At 43.6% G+C, this 25,554-nt stretch overlaps 2 protein-coding genes across 2 annotated transcripts; one reads left to right on the forward strand and one right to left on the reverse strand.

Moving 5' to 3' along the window:
• The first annotated feature begins 12,567 nt into the window (after positions 1-12,567).
• LOC128716135 (uncharacterized) lies at positions 12,568-22,094 on the forward strand. The gene is made up of 5 exons (XM_053811056.1): positions 12,568-14,705; positions 15,830-16,115; positions 16,194-16,334; positions 16,473-16,695; positions 19,927-22,094. The coding sequence occupies exons 1-5, from the start codon at positions 12,568-12,570 to the stop codon at positions 22,092-22,094; spliced, it is 4,956 nt and encodes a 1,651-aa protein (XP_053667031.1).
• A 2,466-nt stretch (positions 22,095-24,560) lies between these two features.
• Positions 24,561-25,171, reverse strand: LOC128711669 (transcription initiation factor TFIID subunit 10-like). Its single transcript, XM_053806551.1, has 3 exons — positions 25,049-25,171; positions 24,861-24,925; positions 24,561-24,792 (listed from the first exon to the last, which is right to left on the reverse strand). The coding sequence occupies exons 1-3, from the start codon at positions 25,169-25,171 to the stop codon at positions 24,561-24,563; spliced, it is 420 nt and encodes a 139-aa protein (XP_053662526.1).
• Between the last annotated feature and the right edge of the window lie 383 nt (positions 25,172-25,554).

Consider the following 25,554-nt stretch of genomic DNA (forward strand, 5'->3'; position numbering starts at 1 on the left):
AGTAGAAGGTTCGTTGCGAGGGAAGGTTCATTCATGCGGCATGTTACGCATTTTACCAAAAAAAAACACAAATCGTTAATCCGTCATTGGTTCAGCAGTTCAATCGATAGTGTTGGTATTATGGCTACTGTAATTAATGAGCTTGCTGACGTCAGATAGTTTACGTGACGACTTTAGTGGGCTAATTTTGGGCGAAAATTGATGGATGATATAGCTTTAGGGCTGTTTTTTTTAAATTGCTTGGTGAAGAATTGTTATTCTATTTTCTGTAACAGAACTTATAGGAAGGGAGATAAACTAGAGTGCAGCAACTGCAGGGGTATTGTGGTGTTGAATACCGCTGACAAAATATTCTTCCTTATACTACAAGACTGTCTTGTCCCATTCGTCGTAAAGGTAGTTGGAAACTATCAGAGGGGATTCCGAAACGGAAAATCAACCACTGATCAGATCTTCACCATATGCTGCAGATCTAGGAGAAGATAGCTAGACTCCTTCCATCTATTCATCGACTTTACAGTCGCATACGACGGCATAGCCACCTTACGACGTAATGAGCTCTTTTGGAATCCCGGCCTAACTTACCAGACTAGTACGAATGATAATAACCAACGTCACATATCAGGTGATCTCTCAGTGCTCTTTGCTACCATCAAATGTCTGCGCCAAGGAGATGAACTGGTTTGTCTACTCTTCAATCTAGCGCTAAAGGGGGCTATCCGCGGCTCGGAGGTGGAAACTTCGGGGACCATCTTCTATAAGCCAATCCAGACGTGCCCTCGACGAAGCCTCTCCACTAAAACAGGTTCCGGTGGGCTGGTCACGTCATGAGAATGACACCGGACGACCCAGCCTGTAAAGTCCTATTATGTCGTCCACATGGACAAGAAGAGCCAAAGGTCCAAATAGAGATGGAGTGATGGCATTGATACGTCCACCAGAAAGCCCGGAATAATGGTTTGGATGACGATGGCGCTCGACCGTGAGTGGTTTGGAGAACTCCTGCAGCAGGTCAAGACCGCTAAGTGGTTGTAGCACCAGATAAATAAGTAAGTCTCTCGTGTTCGTGTACCTGTGAAAGTCAACTACACGCTCAATGACGACATCATAAACAGAGCGACAGAGTAAAGATGAAGTTTGCAATCTAGGCGCGTTATACTCGACTCGAAACTTTTTTTCGTACAACAGCACGAAACCATTACTTCACGAGCAAACAGAATACTAGGCATGATATTTAACATCACGAGAGACTTTGACGACTCGCATTAAAGCTATGTACTCTTTTTTGTCGCAGGACTTGTGAGAGGAATCGTTACGGCTCCAAACAAATTAGGCAAGCTATCAATATGCATACACAGATGGGCTTCCAGGACACCACCATTTCTATGGCTAGAATTTAAAACACGCGATACGGTTCGCTTGATCCTGTAGAAGCTATGCCAAGAGAACTTAATAATGTATACAACATCTTTGACTGTAACGAACCGGTGTCGCCCTTTAGGGAGCGATTACGACACCGTTGTGGAGGCCCAATGTGATGTTAATACATAAACATACTCCACTTGCTAAGCCAATGTCTGGCGGGCAAGTTGACTCATTAATTAAATATATAAATTATTATCAGAATTTAGGTGTTTTTCAAGACTTTTTACACTTTTCTGGATTTCTATTTACAATTAAATTGAAATTTTGCACACTTAGCTTTTGATAGAGCTTTTGATGTAACAGACAAAATACCTGTTGTAATCAGACCTAATAACAGCATAATAATAACAGATTATTCATACACACCTGTGTTTCATCTCTTACCGTTTCATCTTTTTTGCTTTTCTTCGTAGCATAATAAAATTTATCGCCCTAGAAAGAATGCCATCAGAATGTCGATGTTCGGGCGGGGAACCGAATTTGCTATGCCTGTAGAAGAATTCCTTCAACTTTTCCGAACCACCAACCTAACAAAGCACTGTGGCATGTGATGGAGTAGAATACTTTCACGGCTGTACTTCCTGTCGAGTGTTTGTGCCTGGTTTGTCCTACTCTCCCGCTCTCCCTCTGGGTAACAGTAGCGGAAAATGCTCGTTATGTAAGGTTGGCTTTCTTTCGGGTTCGGGCAGCACCAGATGCTGTGGTCATATGCCGGTTTGAAGTGAATATTTTCAAGGCCGTTTGCCGGCGCATGTTCACTGATTGTTACGCTTTTATCTGACGTAGTGAAGCTTATCATTAAGACACAGTAGAAGTTTAATTTCTTACAGTTAAAAACGGCAAAAATATGATCTTTTATAGTAAAAATTTTACTAAAAACTTGATGATTTTGTTGTCCAACATTAACAATTTGATAAAATAAAAATAACAAGTATTTTAGGTCAAGAAGAAAAAAGGTACTCAAGTTGTCTTCAGGAATTCTTTGAACTTGAAAGAAGCTTAATAATCTTTAAGAAATAAATTAAATTAAAACAATAGCAACATCTTTTTAGGAACCATTTATGGTAACTGTTTGGATTCATCTGTTAAACCTCAAGAATTTCCAGTTAATGATTTACCCACTAATGCTCGCCATTCCGTGCGTGTCGCTTGTCTTATCATTAATCTAAAACCAAATCAGACCCAGTTAAACGCTATCAACGCAAAGCAAACAACCCAAACCCGACCGAAATGTTTTCACTTTCCCCTTCAGGGTTAACGGTGGGAGGGCACACAACGCCGACTCCGGTGGCATCTTCACTTCATTAATCACGGGTCTGCTGCAGTGTGCTTGTATGAAACGAAACAAGCGAAACATCTACGCCCTTCGGTCTTTATGTTGTCTAAACCACGGCAACAAAGCAAACTACTACAGTGGGACTTTTATATGGGACCGGTGCCGGAAGTCGCCGTGTGTCGGGAAATGCAAACGGCAATGGCCGATCTGTCGGTGATATTATCAATGGCGAGCGTGATTGCTGCCGTGTGCATTATTGTGTTGGGGAAACGCAACGCTTCAATGGCGTTGTTTGTCCTGAGCACTTGAACGACATTCGAGACGCGTATGCTCGAGCACGGCACGAGCGGTTTTGGTATTCGAAAATGGTCGATTTTGGATCGAATTCAACGATCTGACGAGTTCATCTCTTGGAAGTGTCGTGGATTTATTGGAACTCTTAGATGGTTGTTGCAGCAATTCTACTAACTGTTCTGTGAGCATTTGGAACATTCAGTGTTCCTTTCGATTTTCGAAAGCGAAAACAAACCGGCCGGTTCTATGCCCTTTTTTTTTTTTGGGGGGGGGGGGGGGGGGGTTTGGTCGACATGATGCAGTGGAAAACGTCATAATTTTTTTTCTCAGGTGGACCAATAAAAATAAATATTATACCCGCGTGAGAAGCGCACGCTGGTCTGAGCGTGTTTGTGGGCACCTTTCAACATGCTACCGACGAAACTCCCTCCTGCGATGGGGTTGTTGTTGTTTATTTTGGGTGGTTTGTTTATTTGCCCTTTCTAACACTCCCAACTTTACATCTTTCGCTCCGCGCTGGCGCGAGGTGTGGAATGTCACCCGCAGAGCCGTACTTGTATCGACTCATGCCGCAATCATAATGAAAGCGGCACAAGCACGTACCGAGCGGTAGATCATGTGTCGTGCTGGTGGCCAACTGATGCGCTGTTCGGGCGCAAAGTGCGTGTTACCGTTGCGTTACGTGCCATTTTAATTGCGCTCCTGGCGTCGCGTTAAACCGGTGGCGCAGTTTGAGCGAGTTTATGAAGTCTAGTCGCTGCGGTCCATTGTTACAAGTTTGATGCTGATGTGTGTCCCGATGCGAGTAGTTTGCAAAAAATAGGTAAACTGCTTAATAAAGATAGCTCCGCTTTATTCTTCTTCTACTAAAGGAAATTCGCTGAAAAAAAAAGATTCTAGTCAATTGCTCGGTGAAATTGGGAACGCTCATTTATAATCATGAAGATGATGATGATGATGATGAGGCCATTGGCGTTAGGTTAAATTATGCCCCGGGGAGGGGGAATGTTATCACAATTGCTTCTTGCTTCTCTAATTGTGGAGGTTGATGAAGGCTGTGTAAATGTAAATGTAGGACGCCACACATTACGTGGTGGCCTTGCACAAAAATGATGGAGCGAGACATTATTTATGATATCTCTACGCAAGAATGATAAGTGCCGATAAAATAATGTCTTCCAGCGTCTTCTAGCTAGAACTCAGTTAAACCTGGACATTTTTTTAGAAACTATTTTCAAGTATGCTTTTTTCATTTGAGTAATATTTGTTATTCGCCTTTTACTGATAACGTAATGATAAAATCACCATCCACTCTAAAGACCCTCCGTTTCTTGATGACGAGGTACGGCACTAAAATCTGAAGACGTGACTGTGAATACTTGGACGACGGGTGTGGGACCATTTTGCTAAGATGCGTCACCTGATTCGGAATGGTTCGAGAAATTTAAGCTTACGGCGTAAACAGCTGTCCTCTCTGATTTCATAACTTTGCACTGGATCCATCTCCGAACACGGCTCCGGTCCGGTTCTTGAAAGGTGTCATTTTTATCATGCTGATAAATGTTGGTGGAGTTTTGTACTCCCTTTTTTGGAGTTTTGAAGCGATTGGACGCATTGCAGCATTCAAAGTGTGACGGTGTGTGTGAAAAATAGAATGATTTTTGTTACGAAATCGAATGGCCTTTTGATCAATATTGTTGAAAACCGTTGAGATAAATTACTGCCCCGGCTCTTTTATATAAATAATGTACGACAAGAAAGTGTTACTGGTTTTCTAGCATTGCTCCGCAACACTTTTAAAAGCTATTAAATGCTGGGTTATTTTGAATGCTAATAAAAAAAGAAGATGTTGCGCCGGCCATTTGCTCACGGAAAAGGTAGCGAATGAGTCTATTTTCAGCCATCCCCAACGGCAGTAGAAGCTTTCGCGTCAATGTTGCTTTTGTTTCCCCGTTTTACGGGTCCCTGATGTTGCAAATGAAACGTGACATGTTCGTATGGCCGGAAACGGGAAAGGGCATTCTCACAGTTCTAGTTCAGGCTTCAAAAGGCTTCTGTACATTTTAGGGCAATGGAGTTGCAAAACTGTTACAAATATAAATACAAATCTTAGTGTTGCGTATAAAGAAACTGTTTATATATGGCATTAAAATGGTTTGAAGAGCCATTCGAATCATGAGTCGACTCTCTAATGATTCATGAGTCTTCAGAGATTCTTCAATGATTTATCATTCTTGAATGAATTCTTCGATCTCTAGAGATTGTTGAGTCATATCTCGAATGAAGTTGATGAGTCGATTGAGTCGAATCTTGCTGCATAGAGCTCCAAAATTCCTGGATAAAACATAAAATTACCAGTTAATTAAATATTAATACCCTATAAAGTGTTGAAAACTTCCTTGTTTCACTATTTTTAATTCGGAAATATTGCTAAAGTATAACATTTCTGCCGATTTCCCTAAGCTAGTGAAGGTTAGCAGGGCTTTTTTTGTAGATATTCATTAATAGATAATCAATAAATAATTTTAAGGATTTATTCCGATGAAGTGAAAAGTGAATCCAAATAAATATGTATCCAGCGCTAACAAAAACGAATTCACTTAATTAAAAACAAAACATGTCCAAAAGCATTTACGTCTTGATTGTTCTGGTTGTATTGGTGAATGTCGTTAACAATTGAACAATGAAGATTATCTTCCTACACCTTTATCCAAATCAATTCCCGTGATATTCGTACAGCGTTTGAATGGTTCTACGTGGACAGGAGAGTGGACACAATGGTTCTACGGAATGTTTACACGCTAGCATACATGTTTTCATATCGTTGCATAACATCAGCATCTACATAAACGCTAATTAACACTGACACGTTGTTGATTGCTATGGACCATCACTGATAACCATCATCATCAATTAGTAACAGAAATTAGAACCAACGCAATTGTGTTTTGGATAATAAAGTCAATGTTTGGAGGTAATGTCGGTTGGATTACATTATTTAAAACGTAATATTAACTTCGTGCTTTGTGTTGTGATCATGTAGCTCAGTTTCCTTTAATCTTTATCGTTTTTTTTCTTGTCATTTGATTGATGATACGTCAATCATCAATATGTTTATATTTTCATGTGTAACCCAGCGAAGCAGAAAAAATAAAATGGTGTATTTCTATTACATTCCATTCGTTTATTAGCTATAAAACCTGTTGAGAATGGAAGGGAAAAACTCCGGTGGGCGAAAAAACTGATAATCAAACGTTGTGTGAACAATTTCCTGCCGCTGCTATTGAATGCGATGCGCTTTCCGTTCCGTTCGTTTTCATGGCCCACTAGTACGGTGTGACTGTGTGAAACGCTTGCTGCACAAGCTGTGGTTGCTACCCGTAGCGAAAAGATTTCATCCTGTTCCGCTATTGCACTTGCCTCCAGTGCACATTGCTGCATCGTTACAACAGTGGTGTTTCTTTTTTTTCGCCTTTACTGTACTACACGTGTGCGAAAGCGGACGGCGGGGAAAAAAAAGCTCTCCCACGATGGAACCTGCATTCGATTGTGTTTGGTGGTGGCTTGCAGCTGGTACACTGCACCGCCAACACGGCGAACCGTACCGGGGCACGCTTTAAACACCCACGCGTCCGGTACCGGGCCCTGGTTTGGGGGAGGACGGCCAAACAGAATCATGCGCACTATCGAATTATGGAGGCGCCTGGTCGCTTACGATAAAGAAAGGAACGATAGCTTTCCTTGCACGGGGGCGCTCTGGAGCGTACCCCACTAGGGTGTGTGTGTGTGTGACCACGCCATGCACGTTACGCTGGCACATTCTTCCAGATCAATCTAAACATCTTTCCGTTGCAAAAAAAAAAAAGGAATTGGAAGGGGAAAAAAAAGTGATACTTGTTTGCGCCGACCACGGTGCGGAGGAGTGTCACTGGCGGCTTTTGTCGTTTTAAAGGGTCATGGTTAAGTGTATTCCCGGTGCTGGTGCTCCCACCGGATTTCAGGAACATTCCACACCAAGCGAATCATAAAAGGAGAGCAAAAAAGTATGCTTTTTCATGGTCATGTTTTCGTTTACATCTTCTGATTGGCCCACCCAGTAGAGGGCCAGTTTTGTTATTTCTGCTCTTACCTAGCAAACAATTACTATTTCATGTTACTTCGGGGTGTTCTTCGTTGGCTATTTTTAAGGCACAACGCGTTGCGTTTCCGCTAGAGCGCGTATTTTGTTTTATGCTTCCGGTTAATCAATCATTCCGTCAATGAAACTCCTGTTGAACAGTGCGCTGATACCGGGCGGAGGGATGTAACGCATTCGCTTCCCGAAACCCGATAGCAAAGCATAATCTCGGCTAATGAAACCCAGCTAATGGTGTTAGCAAATATTCGCATCTTATTATTTGATTAGATTATCCGTCCACTTAGGTTGATGATGAGCGGAAAGTATCTGCGTTTTATGTTTCGCCGAGCGGAATAAGAATAGCGCCTACAGCTATATGGGTGTATATATTACAAAACAGTACCATACAGGACAGAGTAGCCTCCAGTACCTTCCGATAGAGCATTGTGGTTAGAGTTGTTATAGCTCTGGTTATCAGCTAATGCTAGCGTGCAATACATTAGGAATAGCCTAAAATGCTTAATTTGTTTGAAATAAAATTAAATAACAAACACTATACAATTGAATAGAGAATATCTGGTGGATTTATCAAGTCAATCAGTTCTTGGTTATCTCTCCAAGAAATGTTAGGTACCCATTTGATAAGCGTTGTCATGAGAAAAAGGTGTTTAAACAGTTAAAATTGATGTATTTTTGTCTTTTCTATGCAATAATTCCTTCAGCTGTAACTTTGATATTTACCGATTTGACTCTTTAATGAAAAACTTGAAACAAGTCTTCCACACCAGAGATGTTTAATTATTATTGTACTCAAAAAGGATCGCATAATACGCAAGTTTGTTAATTTTTTTGTTTCAAACCGTTTCGAGTATCGCGGAACAATCGGAAGATTTCTCTTTAACTAAGCGTCACTTGCAGCTGAGTTTAAGGTGATCAAAAAATGAGTAAGAAAAAAGCACAGATTTGACTCCTGGGCGAAAGTTAAAAAATACTAAATTTAATTAAAAACTATCAGGTCTCATAATCAATACGGCCATTCAGGTCCGGAAACCAGCCGGACGAGATTCTTTCCAGACCGCTAGCCATTATCCAGAGGAAACCTGCAAGAGGTTGTCGTTTCCTCTCTTCAACTGGTCGTTCTGGGCGTTCTGATATAAAAATCGGCAACACATTTTCCTCCTCGGGATATTGTGCAAGTTCTTACGCGGAAGTTATTCTATTGCCGTTTCGCATCCAGCTGATTGTGTTACGTGACTCGACGCTCGCCATGCAACCCGACCTCTATGGGGACGCCTGGTGTCTCTGGTGCACGCATTCGCAGGAAAGTATCCGCGCCATGCCATCTATCGAATGATTTCCGTTCATTATTCTCGATACCTTGCTCGTTCCGGTTGCCGGTAATTGAAACGGTGGTGCACTGGGAAATATTTGTTTTAATTGAATTTTTTTTTTGCGATGCAATTAATTACCCACCCATGGCCGGTTTAATGCACTAGCCAAGAACATAAGTTAGAAAATTCTTCCATTCGTGTAGTCCTTCGTTTTTCCGAATAATTAAGCGAGCGGCGCAACAGTTTTGGTTAAAAGAGACAGCTAAAGGACCATGTACACGTAGTTCCAGAACGAAGTAGAAATCTTTTGCTTTATTCTCGTGGGTTTTTCTTTCTCTTTGGGGTTGTATATTGGTTCAAATTGTGTCACTATTGGTTCTTCTATCAGTCCTTGTCCTTTAAGCGACATTTAAATGAACCAACCCATCAAAAACAATATGAAATAAGAGCACGCACGAGTGCAAAGTTCTTAACTTCGTATTGTTCTTTATGATGGTTTGTGTTATTCCGATGTTCTCGATCGTTATTAACAATAATTGAGGAGATTTCGAGCGTATACCACGCCGGTCTAAGGCTATTACTATAAATTACATAATATTGTACCAGATTACGACGTTATGATTCTCTTTGTTACGTGCTTATTGACATGATGGCTTTATTGATTACAAAATGTGAACGTAACACCATGAAGCTTCCATGCAAATGCTAGTTGGTTTTGTAGATACTAAGCTGTGACATGTAGCTCAACTTAAAATATTAAATCTTAATACTTGTTGTTCGATAAATGTATCGAATTGATGAAACAAAACACTTGAAATTAAAGTGTTCAAATTTTGTATGTGCACAATGATTCAGAATGGCTGAATGATTGAAACCATTCTAGGGAGTGAGTTAATTCAAATCTCCAAGTAGATTGATGTTTATATCTCATTCACAACGGATTAAATCATTCAAAACAGCTAAGATTTAACTCTTCACGGCGAATTTCACGATTTAAATCGTGAGCTGAAGGTCGCTATGAAAAGCTTAATCCCGAGTTAACTCACACAAGAGTTGATTCACGATTAAAATCATGAGTTGAAGGTCATAGCACCTACTCCTACCTTTCCTCTCTCTTTCCCTCTTCTTACTTACTTATCAGGTAGTAGAGTAGTAGTAGTAGTAGTAAAGAAGTGACCCCCTCTTCCCACCCGACTGACTTTCAATTGTTGAAATCTTTATGGGTGAGTTAAGAGGAGTTAAATCTCTTGAATAATATTGATCATTGATGTGTACTATTGATCAATATTAATAATATCAATATTATATTTATATTATGGTTATTTTATCGTAATCCTATGTACACATTGATATCGATCGCACATTGATAAAGATATTGATACGCTACTCAGTACGTTAAAACCATACGAAGTTGAAATGGTAGTGTTTGTCATGAGCTAAGGCCACACATTAACATCTGTTTTTCTGCATTAATTTCAATCAATACCTGTCTAATATAATCCTTGCTTCCTTCATTATGCTCTTAATAGCTAATGTTAGTACAAAATTGAATGAAACATCCGTAATGATCCAATAATTTATGGCAAAAGACCAATAATAGGATGTGGAATACAAACCTCTGCCACAACTCACAAACGTTTCCGTTTGTCTGCGACTATTCAGGCGCAAGTTTCAGTGACGTGTGATTAAGAAAAAAAAAGAGTCCAGAACATTCCCGCGATAAATCGTATTCAATGAATTGTTTATTACGTTGAGACGGACGAAATGTTTACAAATCCACCGCCCCGTTACCGTATCCGATGCGAATGGATGGTGCGTAATGCGTTGGAATTATCAATATGGAATGTCTGTCGGAAATAGAAAACACAATATTGCAAGGAAAAATAAATCATCAAACGGCGCACGGAATTCGGAAGGCATTTCCATGTGGTGATTTGTCTCGGTTTCAATATTTATAATTCACACACCCCGTTGGCATTAATTTATTTATTGCTCCACGCCAGAACTCATATTATTCGGGGCTGTTCAACGCTAGGAGCAACACTCTGGGCTGATGCGCTCCCCGGAATTGCTAAATGACAAATCGAATTCTACTGAAATCAAATTAATACACATACGCTGCCTGCCCACAACCATTAATGATCCCATCGTGTGCGTGTTCATTCGATTTGGGTGATTGTTTTGCTCTCTCGCTTCCGCTCGTTTCAACCTGGTGCTACCATTTTCCGGCTCCCTCGCTTTCTGTGTCCAACCGCAGTAACAAATAAGGTGTCTGCTACGTGTCACAGTGGCTATTGGTCTCGAAACGAACCGCAAAGTGTGATAACTTCACACCGAGCGCGCACCATTCGTCGTGTGATCGTTTTCACCTTCGCTTGACTTTGTCCTGCGGCAAAGTAGGCATGCCAAAAATCGATCGATCTCCTGTTCTGCCTGTCGCATACGGATCCGGTCCGTTGAACCCTGAGCACGGCCCACCTCCATATGCACACACATTTGCGCGATGTCCTCAGTGGGGCTTGGGAGTGGTTGGAGAAAAAACGCCACATAAAGATGCTAACGAAGTGGAACCCGAACTCGGTGTCTTTCCTGCAACGCGAAAGGACTCCGGAACAAATCCACCCCGGAAGGCCCCGGAACGGCACTGCCAGCTGTATCCCATTACCATCTGTTTCGCTCTGTTTCGTTCGCTCCACCAGCCGTGAGAATCGAATGGTTTTTTTTTTTGCGAAACAGTCTCCGGTTTGTGTGGGTAAATTGAAATTCATTGCTTTCGCGGCCACTGTTGCCGCCGGGCGTACTGCCCGTCGTTCGCATTGTTGTTGACAATTTAAATGTCTCGAGCGCCGGGTGAGACGGCCGATTCACGGGTGGACGCGACGAGACTTTGGTGCGAGTTGGCTCCGGACGGTGGCTGGGCATGTCGTTCGGGAGCTGGAATTTTGTTCACCACGATCGGGGCGATGTGACAGATGAACCAATTATATGCCAGCCATAAAATTGACACTAACCGGGCGTGATAAGAATGGTATTTTATTTGATTTTGGTTCTACCAGCGGGTGTCCGGAACGATTGCAGCTACAATGTTGACACAATTGGACACCATTTGCGGGAGGGGAATTTCGGAAGTATATTAATCCAAATATTGAAGTATTGTGGTGGTAGATAAATACACTTTACTTGCTATTCTTCTCCGAACTTCTGGTTACAAGTTGCGGCAAACTAAACTTGATGTATATTTTGTGACACGGTTGATAATTTGAAAAAATAAACAAATGGTTGAGGTGAGGCTAGTGCTTAACTACTACCGCAGCAATTACTAATGTCTGACCAACAGCAAAATGGCTCCAAAGCTTTCTTAATCGTTTACCATCCTTAATCGTTTAATTCTACATATCTTACAGCACCGTGGCGTTTTGTGAAAGCTTGAGGCTACTAAACTTTCCCAACATATCCTTCTATATCTACAAGAATGCTTATGCAAAGTTGGAGAAGGTTATACCCAACCGCCACCTTACCCAACACGATGTGAAGCAAAACCGTAAAACTCTAAAACGCTTCTAAAAATGCTTCTCCGCCTTTCGAGTCGAGCGGAAGGATCTGTGTGTGCGAGGCTGGAATACTAATGTGTTGAGTCTTTTTCCGGCACGATTGCCGTGGGTGTGGGCAGTTCTATTTGTTGTGGCAAACCAAACCTTTCGTGCGTGTGTCGGGAAAAAAAAAACAAATCCATTTTGTTATGTCTCACGGTGCATGGGACGAAAGTTGTGCTTTGTTTAGACGTTTGGGACGTTGCGTGCGTGCGTTGTATTTCGGAATGTCGGTAATATTTTGTGAGTTTTGGGATGATCGTAGCGTATATCTAACATTTGTACGATCTCACTTCGCCGCACTGAATGTTTTAAGGCATTTAAAAAAATATAAGTCGGCTGAAAATTATTCCTTACACGGTTTGGATTGACATCTAATAATCTAACGCTTCGGTTTCCTACATTGTTTTTCTTTGCAGGCAGAGTTTAAAAGATGCCTCAGTGGTTTCTGGTAGTTCAATGGAATCAACGACTTTCGAGTAATCATCTGCACGACAGCGATTCCTACTGCAAATTATTGCCACCACAGTCAAGATGCATCTGCATACGCAAGTCGTCTTGATATTAACCCAGCTGTTCCTCATTGTACGCGTGACGGATCAGACAAAATGTGCCCTAACGTCCTCGTACGGTACCGTCTCGGTGAGCTATTTCGCGACGCTACCGTCCGCGCTGGAAACGGACGCGGAAGACATAGACGTCGATGCCGACGTTGGTCGCCACCGGATCGATCTGACACCGCTGGTACCGACGGCGGACACGCCGCCTCAATCCGACTACCCAACCTACAATGATGACACCGAAGATGTAAATAGCTTTCTGAAGGTGCTGAGCTGCTCCGATACGAGCTTGCGGGCGGTGAACGAGGAGTATCTCCGGCCGGTCGACTCGTACAAGGGCATCCTGCTGGAACGGGTCCCGGTCCAGAACGGGGCCGCGGACCATTTGGCGCTGAAGAACGAAAACTATCTGGAGATAGTGCGCTGGCGCAACAGCAACGTGACCGAGCAGCAGGTGGCCTTGACATTTGCCCGGGACGAGCGGAAGTTCAGCAACCTGCTGATACTAGACCTAAGCGCAAACTTACTTAGCACGATAAGGAGAGACCATTTTAGCAGACTGGAGCGGCTGAAGCTGCTGCAGCTATCCGCGAATCAATTACACAATCTTCCGAGTGATATTTTCAATGATCTGTCCAGCCTGGTCGAGCTGGACCTGCACGGCAATCGGCTGGGTGAGCTGCCGCTGCACCTGTTCCGGCCGCTCGGCAAGCTGCGGGTGCTGAATCTCGCGAACAACACGATCCATGATCTTCCGCGGAACAGTTTCGCCGGGCTGGGCAACCTGACCGAGCTGCATCTCGCGCACAACCGGCTGTACGTGGTACCGTTCCAGGTGTTCAAAGAGCTGCGTTCGCTCGAAGTGCTCGACCTGTCGAGCAACATGCTCGTCTCGTTTCTGGACAACTTTTTCCTGCTCAACAAGCAGCTGCGTGTGCTGCGGCTGAACGGTAACATTATCGAAAAGATCTCCAAGAACGCGCTGTACGGGTTGCGGCGGCTGCAGTCGCTCGATCTAGCCGGCAACAAGCTGGTGTTTATCGATCGGAACGCGTTCGATACGCTGGACGAGCTGCGCTACCTAAATGTTAATCAAAACCAAATCTACATCCTGCCGTCGACCGTGTTCTCGGCGCTCCGGTCACTCCGCTCGCTGGATCTGAGCAACAACCTGATGCGTTCGCTGCCGAACTCGATCTTCGCAAACCAGCGCGGCCTGGTCCGGTTGCACCTGGACGCGACCAACCTGGAGTCGCTCAGCAACTGGGTGTCGCGCAACAATCACACGGTGAACAAGGACATTCTGCGGAACCTCCGCTATTTATCCATACGTAACAACACCCGACTGAAGGAGATCGAACCGTGCGTGTTCCGCAACGTGCCGCACCTGGAAACGCTGCTCCTGTCGAACAATAGACTGACAAGCCTGCCGAAGGAAATTGGCGAGCTGCGAAGGCTGCGCTACCTGGACGTCGGCAGCAACGACATCATGTACATCCCGGAGCAAATACGCACACTGCACGAGCTGCAGTACGCAAACTTCCTCGACAACGATTACGGTTGTGATTGCCACATGTACTGGATACTGAGCTGGATCGATGAGCTGCAGGCGGAGAACAACACGCAGAAAATCTACGACCTGTTGCGCCTGTCCGAGCTGAAGTGCCGCAACGGGTATCCGGGTGATATTGTGCGCGTTCTGCAGCACATCAGCTGCTTCAAGCCGGAGCTGCTGCAAGCGTCCGAAAGCAGAATGCACCTGCTAAAGTCGGACGCCGTGCTGGAGTGTGTGTTTACCGGTAATCCACCGCCGGACATAATCTGGATAACGCCCAAGAACGAGATATTGCGCCACAGCCAGGAGCAGGATCAAAAATCGCTGCTGTTTGAGTCGGACGACGATGCCGGCCATGGTGGTGGCAATCGGAAGTACCAGCAAGCGGTCGAATTTCAGATGCTTCCGATGGACAACGTGACGGGCGATGGGCTGCACGAAGGGATCACGCTGCTGGAGAATGGCTTCCTGCGGATTCACAACATTTCCAGGCGCGATAGTGGGCTGTACACGTGCTATGCTATTAATATCATGGGCAATGCCACGGCCGATATCCGGTAAGTCATTTGTTTATTGTTCTGTAATGTGTGGCCGATGCTTGGGCCTGTTTATTTGTTTGTTGTTTGTTGTCTGTTTATTATTTGCTTATTGTTTTATTCTATTGAATTGCGGGCTGTTTTTGCAAGTAATAATCTGTAAGTTAAAGTAAAGTATTTTCTTATAACAAAGCACTAAGAATCTTTGTTTTCCGATAAGTATTTCACAAAATTCTCCAATATATTTCCTAGAACATCTTATTTATGAAATTTCATGAAATCTGAATGAATCTTTAGCCTAAATGAACGAATCTTAATCTTTATTCCAAAGATTTATGGATCCTTGAGAGTCATAAATCCTCAAATATTCATAAATCCCCATAGATTAATTAAGCTCTCCGGAAGCACGACTTAAGAATTTTCGTACACTAAAATAAGTTGTAAAACTTTCATTAAACTGAACTGAACTGAAATTCTCATCTTGATGATACATTAATCTTTGAGCGCTTCATGAATCTATTGAGAATCGAATCTTGATTTCAAAGACTCCTCACTTAAAATGCATATGAATAATTCTTCCCAAACGATTCATTAAGCACAACACTACACGAAACATTGAATTTCTAAAACTACTTTGCCGTATCCGAAGTCCTTTCACATCATATCCAAATTCACTTTTCCAAGGCCCCATCAGCGGATGGAAATCGATTATGGCTTTGCAGTTTTTCTTCACTTTCTCTGCTCTTCCACTTGCCCGCTGCGGGTTCGTACTTCAGATATGTGGGACGTTTGCAAGAATTTTATCGATATGGGTCTGCACTCCCAATTTGACTTTGATTTTTGCAATCGTGAAAATGAATAATTTATATCTACTACCGCGCACAGGGGCGAATGAGAAGGAGTTCGGATCCATTTATATGCCATCGTGTTCGCATACCGGGTAAACATGTTAGCGTTTGGGTCTCGAAGAAGCTTAAGAAGGATGGTGATTTGTGGCCTTGGCATGGTATTTTTGTGTGTGTGTTCGATAAATGTAATAACTCGCCTTTTTTTTCTCTCTCTCTCTCTCTCTCTCTCTCTCTCTCTCTCTCTGTCTTCCACATGTAAACATCGATGTCACTCTATACGCTGGATGCTATTTTTAGCCTCTACATCGATCCAATCGTGTTCTATCGTGTCAAGATAGGTAGCATCATTACCGGTGCAATCTCGGCGGCCGCCTTCCTTGCGCTGACGCTGATCTTCCAAGGCATTCGGCGCATTTTCATACGCTTCCGCATCATCGATCTTATCTGTCAGAATTGCTGCAGTTACTGTTACAAAAACGACAAAACATCCTCGAAGGCGCGCCAGATCTACGCCATGCTCGATAACATCGAACACTACAAGAGCCAGCAGCTGGAGCGCTTACGCGATAACTACACGCAACAGGTCCGTACAGGCTACAAAGGGGATACGAACGGAATCTTTCGTTATTTATCGCTTATTTTGACGCGTACCGTTTTGCAGGTTCATCGCATTAAGGACAACTGTGCGCAGCAGGTTGACTGGATACAGGGCAGCTACTCAACGCAAGCGAAACATCTGCGAGAAATTCGCGACATTGGAACACACCATCTGACTACATTGCGCGATCAGTACTACGATCAGGTATGTGGGCTATTTGTTGCAAATTGTTGCTTGGAAAACGAGAGAGAGAGAGACTGGCCGCATCCATCTTCTTGCCAGGGCTAGCAACTGCATCATTAGTTTCACCCTTTTCACGCTCATTACGTATTCCGCACACAGGTACGCCGTGTACGTGACTATTCCACCGGTCAGCTGACCTGGGTACGGGAAAACTACGTGTTCCAGCGTAACAAGATCCGAAAGTTCAGCGCCCACCAGGCGCTTCGATTGCGCGAAGGTTACAAGTACCAGCAGCAAACGCTCAACAAGGTGCTGGAAAATTTGCCCAGCTTCTACTTCGAGAACTGCCGGGGTCGCAACGAAGAGGATGAAGATTTCGATGGTAAGTGTTTAGCGCGACGGTACAATATACCGTCCACCACAGAGCTGTTTGTAACCAAAGTTCTGGTACGGTGGTATCTCTTACTCGAAAAAGAGCAGAAGCTAGAATTTAAAGGTTATTACGTTGTTTTGGTAGCTAGGTACTTTTTAATAACCGCTTTTTTTTTACTTGCCTCGTAGCTAGCGCACAACACACAGTGCCTCGTAGATAGAATTTGTTAGTAACATTATTGTGCCCATTTATTAACCTTTACCCATTCCGACACGCTTGCCATGCCCCATTCGCGATGAATGGAATGGTTTTTCTTTGTTTTTTTTTTCGTTTTCGTTTCTTTCTTTTTCTTTTTAACAAACTGTGTGCGTACATCCTCTCGGCTCAATAATTGGTTGATTACTGGTGGTCGTATGGTAACCATGTTGTAATGCCCGGTTGGACTGCTGCTGTTACTGCTTTATATTCGATGTTTTGGACGAAAACATACTAAAGCATCACAATACGAACTGGGAAGAAATCAACAAATCACCAAGTTCTAGAATTACTTCCTTACTCAATATTTTTAGCTTGGTGTAATTGTGTTATCAAAACACCCAAGAAGAGACTACGCAGAGTTGCAAAAATGCTTTTGTTGTTTGATTAAGTGATCAATCAATAATACAGTAAACACTAGAAAACACACGCCAGGAACAAATTTTACAATGAAACGTGACCACCCGAGCGAGGGGGCCGTAGTTTTGTTTGCGACTACACCCGCGAACAGGCAAAACCCGACCGATAGCGCAGCAGCACAACCCAAATACGACCCACAGCATGAACGCGCGAACAATACTTCCCACGAACCATCGTATCGGATCCGTCCACACCCACGTTCTAAATAAGTCTGCTGTTTGCTGGCTTATGGATTATTATAAAGCAAAGCCTCTCCCCTCCGTTTGGCAGATGTTTCATGGTAAAGTACGACGAAATATATTTTTTTTCTCTTACAATGCATTTCTAAACTATCATGTTGCATCTTTATATTTTTCGGGTCTTCAATTGCTCTGGATGTGTTTAAACACTGTCTATCGTCGCTGGAGATGTTTGAAAATGTTTTGCTGAGTGTGTGTGTGTCCAGTGGCCAAACCGTATTGTGTATAATTATCAAAGCATCTAACAAACACGCCGGTGATGTGCTTTTGTCACTTTGGGTGGTCCAGGTCGAAGCGCATGATGGGGAATAGGAACTGTAAGATATATCAGTATCGCTTAAAACCTCTGATGCGTCACAAATAGTCTATAATCGCCATGTTTTAGATGTTCATACGCAAAATCGACCTGCTACGTTGCTCAATTACTTGTGCTGTATGAATCATGTATCGTGAATCATGCTTTTCTAACCAATGCTTTCATCTTTCAATCAATCGTTGCTAACATCCCTACCGCCGGGTTCGTATTTCAATGTGGTTCGCACAATACATTCGACGCATTCCAAAAAGGGCAGCCGAGGGGCAGCTGTGAAATGTGTTTCGCTTTTGCTTCATTCATGCCATACCATATTCCCAGGTATTACGATATAGTACGGTTACACCAATCGCAGGAAAAACGACATACGGTTGTGACGGGCCATTAGTTTTTGTTTTGATAGCAGTTGAATGTATGTCCTTTTCGTGCGTTGTACCAACTGTACCAAGCACCATAACGGAGAGGAAGCTTTTTCCCGCAGGTAGCCGTACCGTACGCTAGTACACCCTTTATAAGCACATGTCCCATAGCTTGTATGAAAAGTTTTCTCGAGCCATTTTCTCCCTCGTGCCGCCGTGTTCTGTCGCATTTTTCGACGGGCACTTGAAAGGCGCAATAAACAGCTCGATTACGAAAACAGAAACCATTAACCTTGACCTCCCCTCGTTCCTGTCTCACAAACTGTGCAGCAACAATGGTGGTCGTGAACGTCAAGCAACGTTCCAGTACGTCCTGTCTCTGCCCGCTGTTGCCCAACTACCCATTTCATGTTGCCGCAAGGATAATAAAGAAAATTCATTAATTCGGGTTAAAGCTTACCAGCCCGTTGCAACTGCTGTGGGGGGTGGGTGGTATTTGTCCGCCCGCCCCCGCACCTCCATTTCCCGTTGGCAATCAATATAGCGCTCTGCACAACCTGGTTGCTGGTTGCGTTACACTTCAATGCTCACTGGCTAGCACACTCAGCAAGGATGGGAAAATCCTTGAACTGCTCACCGTCACTGACACAACCACCATAACCAGCTGATCTATCACCTGAAGGCTAGTCGTTCCCGGGCAGAACTCCGGGAGCCTTGTTTTTTTTTATCCTCTTCCTTTCTTTGAGCATGAGTTATTCAGTGCGCATAACGTATTGTTCAATTAGTGTACATATTTTCTTTAGTTGCATTCGTTACGTAGTTTGAGATTTATTTTTATTTCTGTAATATTTTGATTAGAACCGTAACTTTGATTTCTCTGTTGGTCAGGGTTATGTATAAAACAATCCAAAGGTTTGTAGCAACATTGTTAACTTATTTTCTCTTGCATTGACTTCCTTTGGTCCTAGATGGTCATTGCCACGTAAGCCGGATAGTCAGTCCTTGCTACGGGAGGTTGGTCCGTGTGGGATTTTGGACCAATAAACCACCGGCTGCTCCTTTTATTGGCTACATAGTTCTCAATTTGGCTTTTGAATTGTGTGTAAAGTTGCTCTCCGATAGCAATATTGATATGGGACACCTTTTATTCCCTATTCCTTATCTTCTTAAGAAGGTTAAAAATATCCACAAACATAAAATTGTATAATGAATATTTTTATATCAAACAAAACAGTGTTAACAAACAAAAAATATTAGTGAGCACGCCAATAACCGATTTCCTTGCTAGTTGCATGCGGAATCAATTAACTCCATTGAGCATGTTTGCTTGCCATTGTAATATATAAATCAAAATAAGATAAACCCAATCTTGGCTAGAGTAGCTGACATAAAAAAATACTACATCGTAAGAAATTGGTTTGGTTTAAAAAGGGCGGGAGAAGTGTTCTGTAATGGTGTTAGCAAACATGTAAATTAAATCATTTCATTAGCCTCCTATTCTCCATAGCCCGGTCGCTGCGGAAGAGTGTTCGGTGCAAGTAATCCAACGGCTTACATACGATGATATTGTGGTGTAGTGCATAATTAAGTCCAGACGCTAATAGTATCTGTTGTTATCTTCTCGCTCTTGTCTGTCTCTTTTTGTAACACGCAGGATTCGAGGTGTATCTGAAGGCAAAGATCGAGAAGCTGTCGCAGATGGAAGGCAACGAAAATCCACCAACGAAGGTGTTAAGTTCCGATTACGCGCTGAAGTATCTGGAAAACTTCTCTACCAAGAGCGTCGACGAGAGCAAAGCGTCGGTGTACTTCACGCCGAACGATGATGATCATGCCAGCCCAGAACCGCAGATTTCTCCCATCCACATCAATTACTTGAACGGGCGGGCCGCACTGGAGGATGGTGACGATGACGAGGAGGGCATGACGGCCAGCAAGCTGCACTTCGGTGCGGCATTGATGGCCGCCGGAGATACACCGAAATCGTTCAAATCCATCATCGGTGGTAGTGGCTCGATCGGTGGAGCCGACATTCCGTTGAAATCGATCATCAAACCAACCACAAGGTTTATGTACGATAAGCATCTCGGTAAATATCGCCTCTGCCATCAGCAACCGAACCGTTTGAGTGGTGGTTATGCGAACGATGACGATCTGCCCGTACCCGACCTTGGTGGCGGAATACTCGGCAGCCCTCTGCTGATGGATGTCGGTGCGGTGAATGGTGCCGGGTACGATGGTGCTACGTCACTGCACTACAACGACGGGCTGGACGGAGATTCAGCGGATGACGATCATCACAACTACAGCCTTAAGAACAACCGGAAACATCGACGCAAGAGGAAAATCTTGCTCGGTTGTAAGGCTGCCCCGCTGAACGGCAACAACGGTCACGGGGGCGGTTCGGGTAGTGGTGGATCCGGTTCAGCGAGTGCCTGCGAGTATGAGACGCTGCTTATGAAAAACTTAAGCCACGATCCGCGCGAATCGCACTACAAAATCATTCACATCAACAAGCTGAACAATGGTGTGAGCAATAGTAACTACTTCGGCGGTATGCTGAGTTCGGCCCCGTCGTGTGGTAGCGGCTGGATGGCAGGACGTGCCGTTAGCCGCAGACACCATCACCGCCCGACGGCAGCCATGTCGGCGGCGGCAGCAGCAGCTGTTACCACGTCGTCACTCGCCGGAGACAACGATTACCACTATTCGCTGGAGGACATGATACAGGACAGCAATCAGAAGATACGCCAGTTGATCTACGACTCGAAGATTGACATTATGAATGAGGTGATCAATACGGGAGCTGCCGTTGGTGGAGAAACGAGACGGGCGTCGGGTGGACGCGGACGGAACAGTGCCAGCGGTGGGAACAATAGCAAGAGCATCAACAATATCGATGGTGCGGGTAGTACTAGTGTGGGAGTCGCAAATGGAGGCGGTGGTCCGGTAGGAGCACAGAGCATGGTGGGTTTACCACACGGTGGCAACATTCCGATGAACGATGAGTACGATCTGTGCTGTAGCAGTAGCAGCAGCAGTCGTAACAACAGTTGCAGCACCAGCACCAATGCTAGCCGCGACAGCTACAAGAAGCCGCATCGTACCGCTGACACGATGGTAACGCTTGGACGATCGGTAGGCTCATCGTCCGGATCGCCACCGACCGGTGCACCGACCACCGTTTCTCTTGCAATGGCACAGAGCGGATGTGGTGGGGCTGGAGGTAGTGCAGGATCTAGCCACCACCATCCGGTGAAGAAGATCCACAAGCTGCACTTCGACTCCAGCACCAATCGTATCCAGCAGAGTACTAGCCTGCCGGAGATCTACTTCGATACGTTACCGCCGCGCACAGTCTTGCCGGTTTCGTCGGGCCGGATGAACGGGACGACCTCGATGGCGGAACCGGCCCCGGGGACGATTTCACCCAACCAGACCGGTTCAACCATTTCGTCCACATTTTCCAGCGCGTCCGGTTCGGTCGGTGGCGGAAGACTGGAGGAACCCCCGTTGGCGGGCGGTCCACTGGTACAGCAGCAGCCAGCAAAAGTGCACGGTGGCAAACATGTGATTTTAGCAGTAGAAAACAAGGAAAGTGCCACCGGTGGTAGTTGCGTTGGGGCGCCGCTACCGAACAAAAGCTGGCAGTCGTCGACCGAACCGAATGGCGGTGGTGGTTGTGGCAACTCGTCAAAGTCTTCGTCTCCATCACCGGCATCATCGTCCGTGTCCCCATCACCACCAGCGTCGCCTATCGAGTCAAATATCAATATTAATGATAATAGTAGTATTTGTAGCAGTGCGAAATGCAAGCATTAGTGGTAGGGAATGATTGTTGGAGCGCACACAGGAGCGGGCAGAGCATTAGTTCGAAGTGTGTGGAAGTGTGTTTGTATGCACGCGCATCACAACGCACACACTATTTCATATCGCATCCAAGCAAGCTACGGAAATGGGGATCGTAACAGCGCAACGCATTTCAGATGGAAGAATTGAATTTTGCAATCGAAAACAAACATTCTCCCAAACCGTACCAAACAATGAGGGTCGCTTAAAACGAGGGACCGGCCTTAAGAGGACCTCATTTGGCAACCGAAATTGAAAGGGTACGAATGTACACAGGAGAAACACCCAATCTCCCAGACCGATTCAGAATATCATACGGAAGAAGAAGGATCAGTTTGCTTGGATGGACTTTGCGAAAAAAAAAATAGTTGAACCTAGCGCTCAATCCCCTTCGATGAGATTACACATTTTTGCTTTGTAGCAAATGGGGATTGTGCTTGTTTGGTGTATTCGTTCCGTGGTGTGCATGTGTGTGTTAGTGAGAAAAAAAAAACAAAACAAAAGAGAGCGCTTTTATAAACAAACGGTTCACATATTTTCAAGATGGCGCGCACCACTCAAAAAAAAGAACAGAATTTAAATGCAGATATATCCAGACAACAACAAAACATGGGAAGAAACAATGCTTCCTTCTCACGAAAAAAAAACCAAGAATGTATTGTTGTGCTCCTAACCTCCTTCCCACTTAATGCCCACACAGCTACATGCAAATGCGACTGCGTGAAAGTGAAAGATAATACTATCATTATTACTATGATTATGATTCTATGCATATACATACCTATATATACACACATAAAGATAAATATACATCTATATCTCTGTTTATAATAAACTAGGAAAAGAAGGGTTAAAAATGGCACACGACGGGGGGCAGCGTGCTGAAAGTGATAGAATTTCAAATGGGATCTGGGCTTAACAAAATAGTAGACTACAAATTACACATCTTTCTTGTGGGGACGAGATGGGAACGTTACACTGGGTAAGGTGGATATGAAAAAGAAAACAGGGAACGCGGGAGGGTAAGAATCCTATGCGCGCGGGGAAAGGTGGAAAAGTGCGTAAGGAAAAAAAAAAGTCACAAGGATTAAGACAAGGCAGAAGAGCAGATATGTATTAGATCTTTTCATATTAATTAGAACTCATTTTAGCACTCAGCGGGTGGACGCATGGACAGATAAAAGGAAAACAAAACAATGGTGAAGAGATGAAGGAAATTACTATACAAACAACCCACACACCAACACATATAAATTGAAATTCACATTCACAATCCTATCGGGAATGATGATGCGCTCGCGTGTATACTTTAAATATTTAACTATTCCTTTGCTTCACAAAGTAATGGAAAACCTTTGAAAAGATGGAAGACAGATGAAAGAAGGACACAAATGTGCAGGAAAATTAAAATGAAAATTTAACCATTCTTATCGAATATAATTTTACAAACGGATGCTATGAACAGAATCCCCTTAAACACACACCTTTTCGGCACCAAGGCCAAGGTTGGAAATTTTTTAAACAAAGCAAAACGGAAAGAAAACATTTGTTACAACAAGGAGATGTTTTAGAAGTGGACAAGAAATTAATGTTGCTAAATAGTTCATTAATATGTAATAACAGTGCACACAGAGAACACAGGTAAAAAAGGACGCGAAAAAAAAACAAACAAACAAAAGAGATAGCAAAAACACACATCAAGTGATGGTAAATTGTTACATTATGGAAAACAGATACATACGGATAAAATTAAACGAGAAATCAACACTAAAGGAGGGGATGTTAAGGAACACACGAATCAGAATTGGCACTGTTAATGAGACTAGCATATGACCGTTACTAACTACCATTACTACTACTACTACCACTACTACTTCACTGACTGTGTGAAAATATGTTGGAATATTATCATTACTGCTACTGATTTGATGAACGCGCCAGGACATTCTTAATTCCTGGCTGGATAAAACGAAGCAAGCGCGGGTGAAAGGAAAAACAAAACAAAATGGTGGACAATGAAATGAATCGTAAATTACGACGGAATCAAAATGCTGAAGCATTTGAAACACGTGTAAAAGTAAACATTCATCTTATACACACAAACATAGACCGGAGAAAAAATCGCAATAAACTACAAAACAGAAAAACCAGATGAATAAATAAAAGCTACAATTATGAAACGGATGTAAATGCTGACATTGGACATGTACAGCAGAGGCAAAGAAAAATATGATTGCATATATCACAACATTCGAATAAACGACAATCAAGTTGTTTGTCTTTTTTCGTTCGTTCATTTAGAACCCAGTTTATTTTCAAGGAATTGGAAAGTCTTATAAAAAGATGAAAAGTGTTTTAATAACAAAAAAAAATCGTCTCCTGAATGACAACAACATGGCGCTCAAGGGAATTTTCCCAAATCGACCATGTTACTGCTCTCTAGACGAAATAGTGTGCCTTGCGCACAGTGATGCCGTAATCATTCAATGCCGGTTGCAAATCTTCCATCGTGAGCGTGTACTTCCGATCCTTGGACGATTTCTGGTTCTGGTTCTTGGACGATCCGTGCCCGGAGCTGGGTGCACTGTTCGTGCGAGTCTTGCAATGCTGCAGCGCATCGTTCGCGACGTCCGATACAAACTTCTGGGCCGCGATCGAAATGAGACGTACACTGAAATGGATAAAGCAGAATTGATAATCAAGTTCTTGCTACACGCCGAATGCACTGTTTAGACATACATCCGTGGATCTGCTCCCTCGAAACCGGCCGAATTGAGATAGTAAGAAGTGACTGCATCGGGAATCTATAGGGGGTGAAAAAGGGAGGAACAAGCGGAGGTGAGTACTGCTAATAGGTTTGAGCACATCCGCCTCCAAGGCGGTGTACCTGAAGCTGTTGTTTCACCGTGCAGCTGCCATCATCTTACCGTCGGCGTGTAATCTTCCAGCTGCATCATAAAATCGCTCAAAATCTGCCCCTGTGTGCGATCTTCCACCATATCGGCAGTCTTCTTGTTCGGGCCACGATGTATACCGAAATTATCACCCATTTTGGTTGGATTGGTTCAGGTTTACTGTTAAAATTCGACCGAAAGTTTGTTAACGCGTAGATAACTTGCTCCGTGCAAACAGTTTTTATAAGCAAGTAAATAGAGCTGCTGTCAGTTGACCAAACGATTTGCCAAATGACAGTTGGCTGCAGGGCAGTGTTGTCAAATATGCAACAAATGGAAAAAAAGTTAGTTTTTTTGTGGCGTAAAACGATTTGCTTTGTTGAACTGTAGTTTCATAGTATCGAAAGCATTTAGTTTTAATTAAACTTAATTCGTTGAAAAAGACGGTTTGTTCGAGCAGTTGTAAAATAGTCGAGCAATGGAAAATTCGAGCTCCATTTTTGCACAGTGGGAAACTTCCATGAATTTATTGAATAATT

Source organism: Anopheles marshallii, chromosome 3 (assembly GCF_943734725.1).
Source record: "Anopheles marshallii chromosome 3, idAnoMarsDA_429_01, whole genome shotgun sequence".
Taxonomy (NCBI): Eukaryota; Metazoa; Arthropoda; class Insecta; order Diptera; family Culicidae; genus Anopheles; species Anopheles marshallii.